The sequence below is a fragment of the Gouania willdenowi genome, chromosome 9 (assembly GCF_900634775.1).
Source record: "Gouania willdenowi chromosome 9, fGouWil2.1, whole genome shotgun sequence".
Taxonomy (NCBI): domain Eukaryota; kingdom Metazoa; phylum Chordata; class Actinopteri; order Blenniiformes; family Gobiesocidae; genus Gouania; species Gouania willdenowi.
The window spans coordinates 22,941-35,685 of NC_041052.1; the positions used below are offsets into that span (position 1 = coordinate 22,941).

At 39.5% G+C, this 12,745-nt stretch overlaps 1 protein-coding gene across 3 annotated transcripts in view; it reads right to left on the reverse strand.

Annotated features, from left to right (window-relative positions):
• LOC114469926 (nipped-B-like protein A) overlaps positions 1–12,745 on the reverse strand; it is a 44,291-nt gene that overhangs the window by 16,967 nt on the left and 14,579 nt on the right. For 2 of the 3 annotated variants that reach the window (XM_028457829.1, XM_028457828.1), the window contains exons 10-29: positions 9,862–10,077; positions 9,182–9,789; positions 8,088–8,301; positions 7,823–7,999; positions 7,570–7,743; positions 7,089–7,250; positions 6,909–7,012; positions 6,754–6,840; positions 6,023–6,254; positions 4,540–4,691; positions 4,388–4,468; positions 4,194–4,294; positions 3,951–4,080; positions 3,766–3,848; positions 3,442–3,574; positions 3,167–3,310; positions 1,971–2,057; positions 1,597–1,817; positions 1,422–1,524; positions 1,193–1,291 (exon numbers count right to left, since the gene is read on the reverse strand). In XM_028457829.1, coding sequence (XP_028313630.1) covers positions 1,193–1,291; positions 1,422–1,524; positions 1,597–1,817; positions 1,971–2,057; positions 3,167–3,310; positions 3,442–3,574; positions 3,766–3,848; positions 3,951–4,080; positions 4,194–4,294; positions 4,388–4,468; positions 4,540–4,691; positions 6,023–6,254; positions 6,754–6,840; positions 6,909–7,012; positions 7,089–7,250; positions 7,570–7,743; positions 7,823–7,999; positions 8,088–8,301; positions 9,182–9,789; positions 9,862–10,077 — 3,308 coding nt within the window. The remainder of the gene's footprint in view (positions 1–1,192; positions 1,292–1,421; positions 1,525–1,596; positions 1,818–1,970; positions 2,058–3,166; positions 3,311–3,441; positions 3,575–3,765; positions 3,849–3,950; positions 4,081–4,193; positions 4,295–4,387; positions 4,469–4,539; positions 4,692–6,022; positions 6,255–6,753; positions 6,841–6,908; positions 7,013–7,088; positions 7,251–7,569; positions 7,744–7,822; positions 8,000–8,087; positions 8,302–9,181; positions 9,790–9,861; positions 10,078–12,745) is intronic. The other variant, XM_028457830.1, reaches the window with a different exon arrangement.

Below are 12,745 nucleotides of genomic sequence, written 5' to 3' on the forward strand. Positions count from 1 at the left end.
AAGCATCATAATCACATCACATGTTTTTAGATCAATTGGAGCTTTTCACACCAAATAAAAACAAAGTCCAAGTTAACACTATGTGGGCAGTGAAGAACAGAAAAGGTGACAATTATTTATGTTAGCTTATTTATTTATTTACTTTCTCACATGGTTAAAGGTAAAGACCAAAAAACGATTCTCGTTTAGTTCTGATAAACATGTACTGTATATAAAACAAAAAAGATGAACTACCTAAAGCAAAGACTAATACAATTAAAAGTACTGTAATGTACAGGGCCATGGTGACATGGAATACTCTTCCAGGGCAAATTATTACAGAAAAATGTATTAACAAAACAGCTCTAGGTGTGTAATGATGCATAATCAAAGCTACTAAATACAATTAACAAGGGTGAGTTTAATAGGTTTATGTGATCTATAAATGTCTATGTATATTGATAAATAACTTTCAATGTATATTAATATATAACCAATCAGGTGATGTTAAAAGCCACATGTTGGAGGAATTGTTAATTGGAACCAGGTCCAACTTTATGAATGTTCTTTTTTTTTTGTAAATTGTTGTCGTTTGTGTTGCAATGTTTTACATGTAATTGTGTACTGTACTAATAAGACAACTGTAATGGGTGTTGACTCCATCGAGGGAAACAATGGTTTTAGCCACAGCTAATAGAAATTCATATAAAAAAAAAATAAAAAGAGTGAGTGAGACCGCAGAAGTTAGGGTCAGGTAGGGATAGACATGTTTAAAGGTTTGGGCTACATGAACCCCTCCCCACTTTCTTTCTTACTATGGATATTTTGTTAAGTGCTTTGAGATTATTTTGTTGTAATTTGCGCTATATAAATAAAGTTAAATCCAATAAAATAGGTCCAGGACTAAATAAAAGAGGAGGGTCTTCAGCTTCCTGTGAGAATAACAACCAGATGGTCACCCCACCCAATTTAAAGAGTTCATAAAAATAAATGAATAAAATATGAATATAAAAGATAAAATGCTTGTACCAGGATGTGCAGGCGGGGGTTGGGGATGAGGAGGGTAAGGGGTTATCTGGGGTTAGGGTTAGCTCAAACCAGCTGAGAACCTTATTGAACCAGTGTATGTGAAGGTGTTGGACCAATGAACACATCCTCCTGACCACCTGAGTCGGAAGTGACTTGTTACACACACATTTAAACATAAACACACCCTTGCTAGTATACTGGGGTCAACAGCCACGACCTCAGACAGACACTTCATGGCTTTAGTCCTGACAGCAATGGCACTTTCCCCAAGAACTCTCAAGATCTATTAGAAACACACACACACACACACATATTAAAAAAAGAAAGATACAAACATACCAATGCATGAATAGTTCATAAACAGACCAGACATTACTAATGATAGCGCAAGAAACCAAGTGTGCGTGTGTTACCTGAGTTAAATAAATATCAAAACTCTGTGCAAACGGCCTCATGGAGGCCAAATAACGCACGATCAGACAGGAGTCTTCATAGTCCACAGTGTCAGAGTTCATTCTGTTAGACACAGTGAAGTCAGGGTTAGGGTTGGCAGTATTCCAACAGGTTTTTGTACAAAGTAATCCTTACTTCAGGACAGCAAAGTGAGCCGGCGTAGTCTTAATGATGTTACGAAGGAACTTTTTGCGTTTTTCAGCTCGCTGCATGATTTCACCAGTGGTTTCTATATCCTTTGCATGTTGTGGTCCATCAGAGGAATCATCATCCTTTGAATTCTGGTTCCTCATAGACTTCTCAGCCTCTGTGGTTGCATCGCGGAACCACTGGGCAATGTAGAACTTTCTGGCAAACTAGAGTGCAATGACACTCAGAATCAATTCAAACATATATGTACCCAACATTAGAAAATATGTTCAACAGTAACAGTTTAATCATGTTAAAATGAGTAAAACATGACAGAAAAATGTTTCCACGTTTGATGATAAAATGGAAGAAAAAGTCACCACTAGTGAAGCATCGGTCTCAGCGTTCTCCTCCATGTAGTCCAGTAACGCTTTCTGCAGTTGCTGCGTCTCATCATTGCCAGGGGACTTTAGAATCAGACATCAAAGATTAACAACATCCGATGAAAGCTTCTACACTAGGGATGCACCAAATATTCGGTGGCCGAATATTGCAAAAAAAAACAAAACCCCACATTCTGCCTTTGGTTTATTGAGTTAAAAGCAAGGCCGAATTGTAGCGTGTGACGCAATGACGCAACAAAACAACGTGCATTTTGAATCGGAAAAGTGTGTGCGCGTTGCTGCAGAACCAGAGCAACAGCAGCAGCAGCTCCTCCTTTCTGCACACAAACACATCCAGACTCTCTCCTCACTGCTCTCCATCACCGTGTAAAAGTTGGAAACTGTCCATTTCCACAACAGAGCCCGTTGTTTGCGCTGTTAGCCATGAATACGTAAACATCCTCATTGTTTCCTCCTTACACTACACCAGGTCTCACTGCATAGACTGGTGTAGCATTAGCATGGAGTGCTAACAGCTGATGTGTGTAAACAATGGTTCTGTGGCTCCAAGCAGTGACTCCCAACACAATCAGCAGCAGAAAAAGTAGTGGTTTGTATTTACATATATGGTAATAAAGTAAAATATATATTCTATATTAAACAGCAGTGTTTGCTTTAGCTGTTAAATAGTTGGAGAGGGAGGAGCTAACATTCTAGGAGGCGTGTTAGGTGACATCACCTGCAAACGTGGGTAAAAATCCAACTGTCCTGTTTAAATCTGACTTTTTATAAAATATGTAATAACAAGAGAGGAAACAGAACTTTTTACACTTTGTTCCTCTTAATGAGGCTAAATGATGTTTATCACTGTAGATAAACCATTAGAAAGTCATTTATTCATCATACCTCACCTTTAATGTACTTTAATTTTTATTATGGAATGCATGTTTTGTTTTATTTGAAGGGTTAATATAAATGATAAACTTTGTTGTGCTTTGTATGAAAAGCAAAGGCTACTGGAATATTTAAAAAATGTCTGAATATTATCACTATTTATAAAAATAGTGAAAAACTTAACAACCGCATTCGATATTCGGCCAAGCGTTTATATTTTATTTGGCTTCGCCACAAATTTTAATTTCGGTGCATCCATATTTCACACAATATTTCATTAGAACCAGAGTCACTTTCACCTCCTGCAGGATTCGATCGATGGACCTCTGGTCCATTCTGCTAGTGACGGCGTCCTTTCTTAAACGAGCAGCCACTGTTCCCAAGTAGTCTAGAGACGCTACTCTCAGAGCCATCTCTGTTTGCTTGTTACTGAACTGATGCACCTGAACACAACACCATGGAGTTAAACACCAAACTAAACAGTTCATACGGTATTATCACAATTATTCAATATGACAACAACGTAATGAGAAGGAACGTTCAGTAGGCTGTGGTGGTTACTATGGTTACTAACCAGCAGTCGACCCAGCAGACTGAGCAGCAGCTCTGCAGCAGGCCACTCAGGCTTGTTTACAGTGGACAGAAGGTCCTGGACAAAGTTCTCAAACAACGGCCTGTAATCTTCTTCTCCCTGCTTACTGCCACACCTGGAGGAGGGAGCGTGGGGGGCTTTAATTGTGGGAATACAGTTATATATAATAGTTGCAAATATATAATCTAATATAGTTAGAAAATAATGCTCTGAATGCTTATAGAGTAACCCTAACCCCTGAGAGACGTAGGTCAAAGGTAGAGGCGAGTGCACACACACTATTATGTAACAGTAGTATATATTTACTTTTTGAGGAAGACTGAGAGGAAGTTTTGAGCTGTTCTCATGGCCGTTTCATACGAGTTGGTTATCAGAACATCTTGATCCACCTTCAGTTAAAACAAATAGGTTTTTAATAAAAAATGTATATGAAAAATGATTAACCTTTGAACACTTTTATGTGGATATTGTGCACGATGTTTAACACTTACCTTAGAGTCACACTCATCAAAACTATCTTTATCATTGGGAAGGTGTACAACGCACTGGATGAGCTGCAGCACCAGAGCAGTAACCATCTGGATGTACATTGGTTCTCCATCTTGGTCTGAGCTGTTCAGCCTGCGACAAAGAGGGTTATTTTGACCTAATTGTTTAGACTATAGAATATATTTCTAATACAGATGTCTAACTATATTTACATTAACATTGTTCTGAACCACTGTGAGAGGTACCTAAAGTTCCTGAGGGACCGCTTGCTCGTCGGCAACCTGGCCAAAGACGTAAAAATCTCCTCTAATATGAGCTGCCGATGTTTCTCATATCGAGAAAAAACCTGCAGATAACAGCGTTTTCTTTAGTTTTAGTCACAGAGTAACACAAAAAGATAAAGTTGTTACATTGAGTGAAAGTGGTAAGCAACACTTACAGCTGTAACAAGCTTAATGGCACACAGCTGCAGCTCACTGACATTCTCCACAAAGAAGGGTGTGATTCCCATAGAAGAAACCTAAAGAGAACACAATCATCCATAAGGAGAATAAAACACTATATCTATTATAATTAGTCGCTAATGCTCACCTGAAGGATGGTGGTGTCTGTAAGAAGCTGGATCTCCAGAAGCTCAGAGATGTTGCTGACAATGTCACACACTTTGTTGTACAACATGACAATGACGCGCTGCTTGTGTGTTGAACATTTAGCGCGCTTTGCCTTGGAGCTCAACAAGCCACCTAACACACACAGATCATTTAAAAAACATGATTCCTCCATAGATCTCTGGGACCAACAGGCTCATGAACGTATTCTGAAAATTGGTTCATTGTTACAAAAATATGCTGCTATTCCTTAAAAGGCTCAACCTTTATTTATAGTCCATGTGAAAAATTATTTTAAGTGTTAGAAAAACCAAACCAACAGATTTTTGTTATTCACTAAGGACTCTATTCTCCCATGCACGCCAAGTCAAAAAAGCCACGCAGCGGCGCTGTTTTGGCTGAGTGTTATTCTCCCCCTGAACTTAAGTCAGTCGTTGTGCGCCTTCATCCCAGTTACGCACTCTACGTGGAGCGGCCCTCAAATGTGGGCGTTCCCATTCAAATCTGGCCTTACACATATTCTCCCATCTGCTTAAGTCCTTTTCCTCTTACGTTCTTCTAACCCTGGAATAAGTGCAGCGCCCCCATAAGGTCAAACATTATATTGCACTAGAAATATGGACTTAGTTACATTTGAAGCCACATGAACTCATAATATTGCAGAAGAGAATACCGAAAATAATCCATCCAAAGTGACACCGTGGGGGTGGGAGGAGTCACACAAGCACGCCAAAGGACTGACTAATACGTTCACATTTACCAGTTCTCGACGGGACAAAATGTGTTACATTTAATTAGATTTTACCTGTATCGTCCACTCTTTTTTCAGGGAAAGGTGAAGGCAGCGTCGCGGAGCTGTTTAGCTGTGCCACGTCGGCTACTGTTGATCATTAAAACTCTGACAGACGTGAGACTGATGTCCAACTATTTTAACACTTTGTACAATGTAAAACCACAGTTTGATCCACTACAAGAGTAAATAACAGGTGAAACATTAATGACAAGATGATGACAATGACTAATGTGCACGAAATGTAAAGAGTTAATATAATCAGGCTTTCCACACAAAGAAAAGTTAATCTTGCGTTAATAAGAGGGGCAAAAGAGATATTTTAACTGTGGCTCAAATAGAAACACTCTATGTGTCCGATCCTCACACTGCAGTAATCTGGTCAAATCAACCTCTAACATTGTTTATCAACAAAGGCATTTCAAATTAAAAGTGTACTTAATCATTTCCACTTAATTACATTTACAAGCGTTGGGAAAACTCCATGTTCCATGATTTCTAGACAGCCCCAAAAATAATGACATCATGCCCAGCCCGCCTCTTTTGCTTCAGACCGCCTTCAAAAAAGCAGTTAAGTCCAGACGGGAGAATAGAGCCCTTAATGAAAGGGAGTTAACAAAGTGGAACAACATCCACTTTAATGCTGCTTTACACTTCTAATAGAAATGTAGTTCACCTCCATGTGGGTCCACCCTGTAGACGGGATCATACTGAGGGTACAGTGTGTTCTGAAGGTGGAACTTGGTGTATTGAAGCACACGTTCTATCACATCTTCTATGTACACAGCCTTGGGCATGTGTGTTGAGGTCATGATGTTTAGAGCCGTCAGACAAGCATCTGCAGACTTTGTGACTCGTTCCATTATAAGATCTCTCCAAAGTTTCTCCTCATCTTCAGCGTCATGATCCTGTAGTAACCATGGAAACAAAGACTTCAGTACCATTTATTATTATTCTAAATATTAATGTTGATAAGAATGCTAATAATTACAATAATTAATTACTAGTATGTACAAAATTAATTTGACCTAATGAAAAAGCATTTTAAAATGACATCACATCATTGATGGATGCAACTAGAAAGCATGTTGTAAAGCTACAAAGTATAAAACTACTTTTCTGTGAGGGAAGCAAAACTCTGGAACTCACTGTCCACTGATCTAGAATTAGCCGTGAACTTTTATTTAATCAACTATGGACACATAGTTGATTAAATGTGATTCATTAGCATGAATCACATGCTAATGATTCATATAGCATGTGATTTATGTATAATTTTTGTTACGTGTTGTCTGGTAAAAGTCGTTCTAGGGTTTAATTAGCACAAGCTGTAATTACTGTTGTCTGCTGTTTAAGTATTGCTTCAATAAATGAAAGAAAAAGAAAGTAAACAAAGGTATATCTTACATGGTTCATCAAAGTGGTGAGCTTGGAACCATCTTGGATATTTTTCTCCAGGATGTTCAGTAGCTTCACTAATTTGTCTGATGGTATCTGGATGAACAAACATAATTTAGACCGACACAAACAACATTAAATATGGTGTACTATATTATATATACCCTGCTGGAGATGCCCATGGCCTTGATCTTAGCAGACTCACTGCCAAGTTCATTCAGCTGATGTTTACCAAGCAGCAGCTCCTGAGGAATCTCATCATCATCTGCTGCTCAACAACAAAAAGTGTCAGAATAGGACACAAACATGTCTGTGATGGCATTAAAACACTAAAGAACATATACCCATAGTGTTGAAATCTACATCCTCCAGATTTTCCAGTATGTTGTCGATGCTGGTTAAGAAGCGCTTAAAGGTGGACGAGTCCATGAGTTCTTCCTGGGTCAGCTTGGGCTCATATGCTTTCCTCTTCTTCTGCTTCTCCTTCATCTTCATTTTTCTGGCAACTGGGTTTAAAAATGTTTTAGCATTAGCTGTGTTTTCTTTATGCCAATAACAGTCACTCATGTCATGGTGTTTGTGGAAGTTTGCATCTGTTTAGAAACGTTCACTCACGCTTTAATATAATAAGTTATACATAATAATCTTTATAGTTTGAGATCATGTGTCACATTTATTCAGTTTTTTCTCCATAATGGTCAGTAGTTTAAATAAAATATACATAGACTAGTATACCTGTGTGTGTGTGTGTGTGTGTTAAAATCTCCCTTAGTAATGATCTTACAGTAAACATTGAAATCAAACATGAATATGCTAGATGCTAACTTTCACTCATGCTTGGTGGTGGAGACCCTTCATCAGACGAGTCTCTGTAACGACTTCCTGAGCTCCTCCTACTGTCTCTATGGCCACTCCTCCTGTGATCGCCTGAACCCCGTCGCTCCCTTTCTTCAAACTCCCACGCCCGGTCTTTGTCCCGTCGTTGTCGCTTCTTTGCAGCTGTAAAATGGGAAATTTACATTTCCAATAAGTTACACTTTATAGCAAACACGAGCAGAAAAGTCAAGAAGTCACTTACATTCTCCATTAGCATCAAAGTCCTCATCTGAGCTGACCTCAGCATATTTGGGCTTCTCAGTGACATTAGATCGTTTCCTTTTATTCATCTTCACCCTCTCACACAGAGGCATGGTGGACTCTATCTCTGCCAGCAGCTCAGGAGGAAGCTCTTTAAGAACCGCAGGGTCCAACCCGCCTTCAAAGAACAAAACATTTCACATTGTTCCTTTTTTTTTACCTCTAATTGTGCTTTAAATTGTGTTTATTATTTTCAGTTCTCTTACCTTTACCAGACTTTCCTGAGGAGATCCTGTTCTTTCCAGACTTACTGTGCCGAATGATTCTTTGGATCTGGTCCACTGAGAGCTTTTTTAGAACCACAATAGGTTTGGGCCGCTTCTCAAAGTCCTGCACCAAGCCCAGCCTTTCCAGCTTCACTTTGGGTTGGCTCCAAACCTGACTGTCCCCTGGACCTTCAACACCTTTCTCACGATTGATCTGAAGACAAAACAACAAGCAGACGGTGAAGTTTCTGTGGATTCTACCTCATTCCCATTTCTCTCTAGAATCATACGACATGAAAAATGGTTTAATGATTTATGTTCGTTGAATTGTCTTGATGGCAAAAACATAAAGTTATTTTCCACTGCAAATAAGATTCAGAATCGTTCTCTGCAGTGTTGAGATGCTAAAATATACTGATGCCCAGTTCATTACAACACCTGCAGAATTGAATGCAGTAAAAAACATCACTAAAGGGGCGGGGCTAATCAGAACACACCATTCAATACAACAAACAAGGTCTTCATATTATATTTTTACTGTGATTTTAATCAATGTGAGTTTCTCGTGGAGATGGAAAAGTATCCATCTATTAAATATTATATATATGAGTTGATCTATTAATGCACCAATACTTTAAAACCAGAAAGCGCAACACAAAACCCTGATGAAATGAGGTGGCAGACCATGTTTCATTATATTATCATACCAGCCTCTCTGTAACTCCATGCATTTAAAAACCTGCCACCATATCACTGATCTTTGTCACACTGACCTGAACTGTTTGACGTCAACACTGTGGAACAAACATTGACGCCTGATTAAAGGTTTCTGTCAGGGATTAAATAAAGATTTATTATTATTATTATTATATTAAATGTGAAGGGAAAAAGCAGTGGAAAATGTCTTCATGTCTACACATTAAGAGCTAAAAATAGACATGAGTTAATATGTTAATAGAAGTATAAAATTGTCAGAGATAAACAAAAGACTAATGGCAAAGAACTAGCATGGATAGTGGTGTGGTTTGAGGAGGTTGCAGGCAGTGAAAAATTAAATGATTGGTATATATTTGGTTCGGATAAGCCCAGATCACCTTAGGGATCTGGAAGTTCTTCAGCGAGCCACTATGCCCTCCAAGGAGCTGAGCAGGAAAAGAGTCTGGGATGTTAGAAATGGAAGTAGCAAGGGCTGCTGTGGAACCATGTTGCCTATTGTTGCCCCGACCAGGCTCTCCAGTTGAAGGAGCCCCAAAGGCCGATCTATCTGGATCACTACGCCTGTCGCTCCGATGTCTCCTATCCCTGTCTCGTCCACGTTCCCCTCGGTTTGAGGACTTGTCATCATGTCGATGCTTTGATGGGTCTCGACCCTCTCTTCTGTTGTCATGGTTATCGACCCTGTTCTTGATTACATCTGGTTTCAACCTCAGTGCCGTGTCAGATCCCTCCACTGCCGCCAGCCCACTAGCTGGTTCTTCAGCTGGAATAGGAGCGGCCACACAGGCCTGCTGGAGGTCCATGCTCACCATGAGGGGGGGCCGGCTGGCACCGTTCCCAGCTGCAGTGGCCTCTTGAGGGGTTAGTTTGCCAGCATTGCCCCCTCCTGTAGATCCACTGCCAGGGGCACCTGTGGGACCACCTGGTCCACCTGCTCCTGGCTCCAGAGGAAAGGAGTCCTGTTTCCTCTTCTTTAAAGGTTTGTCTATGAAGGACATGAGATATCATAAAAACACAGTATTATGGGATGGAAACATGTTGTTCCTTTGCGCCAAACCTTTGTCCTGAACCTCTTTGGTGCTTTTCTCACTAGCAGCCTCAGGTCCTATCCTCTCCATCTCACTGAGGGCGTAGAGGTCTGCCTCTTCGTAAGGAGAGCTGGGAGCCCCCCCTGTCTGCACCCGACCTCCAACATTCTGCTGGAGCACAGGGACCTGCTGGTAGCCCAGGTCAGCCTCAATGCTGTCTGAATTGTGATCCAGACCAACATCACCTAGAAAAAACAAACAAGATGTTAAAGATGCTTTAAAACTGCTGCCATTTTATTTCAAACAAACATTTAAGATGCGAACAGAAAGTTACATTAAAACTGAATTTAAGGCTGGGATACACTGTGCGATTTTTTCAATCGTTGTACTCAGCTCCAGCTCAAACTGTGTGACTCATGAGCAGAGCCCGAATGTGCACAGCTCACAAAGCATGTTTTCACACTGTACGTCCATACACAACACGTCGGGGTCTTGTTTCCGTAAATACAACGTACAAATTAGAAGAACTCTGAAGCGTCGCCATTAAAACAGACAAAGAAGAACAACCCAGAAATGGAGAGAAACTCACAAATCTCAGCAAAAAAAGCTTTAAAAAAGAAAAAAATAGCGATGTGATGGACCAGGAGCTAAATGGATAGACATGAGCAGTACAGTCCGTCAATTTTACGGTGTTTGCGCATGCGCAGTGTGAGAGTTTACGGTAAGCCGGTCGGTGGCACTACTTCAACTGTGAGATACCCTCATGAGGAGAGACTAACCCTAACCCATGCTTGATTTCCTTATGACCTATGATTGACGATCGGGAGCTGGTTGTGAGGTGTTCATTGCTTCTCGTGACCCCATATACACACTACCCCATATACACTACACTATATACACTACACTATATACACTACACTATATACACTACACCATGTACACTACACTATATACACTACACTATATACACTACCCCATATACACTACCCCATATACACTACCCCATATACACTACACTATATACACTACACTATATACACTACACTATACTATATACACTACACTATATACACTACACTATATACACTACACTATATACACTACACCATGTACACTACACTATATACACTACCCCATATACACTACCCCATATACACTACACTATATACACTACACTATATACACTACACTATACTATATACACTACACTATATACACTACACTATATACACTACCCCATATACACTACCCCATGTACACTACACTATATACACTACACTATATACACTACACTATATACACTACACTATATACACTACCCCATATACACTACCCCATGTACACTACACTATATACACTACACTATATACACTACACTATATACACTACCCCATGTACACTACACTATATACACTACACTATATACACTACCCCATGTACACTACACTATATACACTACACTATATACACTACCCCATATACACTACACCATATACACTACACCATATACACTACACTATATACACTACCCCATGTACACTACACTATATACACTACCCCATGTACACTACACCATATACACTACACTATATACACTACCCCATGTACACTACACTATATACACTACACTATATACACTACACCATGTACACTACACTATATACACTACCCCATATACACTACACTATATACACTACACTATATACACTACACTATATACACTACCCCATATACACTACCCCATGTACACTACACTATATACACTACACCATATACACTACACCATATACACTACACCATATACACTACCCCATGTACACTACACTATATACACTACCCCATATACACTACACTATATACACTACACTATATACACTACACTATATACACTACCCCATGTACACTACCCCATGTACACTACACTATATACACTACACTATATACACTACCCCATGTACACTACCCCATATACACTACCCCATATACACTACCCCATGTACACTACCCCATGTACACTACACCATATACACTACACCATATACACTACACCATATACACTACACCATATACACTACCCCATGTACACTACACCATATACACTACACCATGTACACTACACCATATACACTACACTATGTACACTACACTATGTACACTACACTATGTACACTACACTATGTACACTACACTATGTACACTACACAATATACACTACACAATATACACTACACCATGTACACTACACCATGTACACTACACCATGTACACTACACCATGTACACTACACCATATACACTACACCATATACACTACACCATATACACTACACCATATACACTACACCATATACACTACACCATATACACTACACCATATACACTACACAATGTACACTACACCATGTACACTACACCATGTACACTACACTATATACACTACACTATATACACTACACTATATACACTACACCATATACACTACACCATGTACACTACACTATGTACACTACACTATGTACACTACACTATGTACACTACACAATATACACTACACAATATACACTACACCATGTACACTACACCATGTACACTACACCATGTACACTACACCATGTACACTACACCATGTACACTACACCATGTACACTACACCATATACACTACACCATATACACTACACCATATACACTACACCATATACACTACACCATATACACTACACCATATACACTACACCATGTACACTACACCATGTACACTACACTATATACACTACACTATATACACTACACTATATACACTACACAATATACACTACACCATGTACACTACACCATGTACACTACACCATATACACTACACCATATACACTACACCATGTACACTACACCATATACACTACACTATATACACT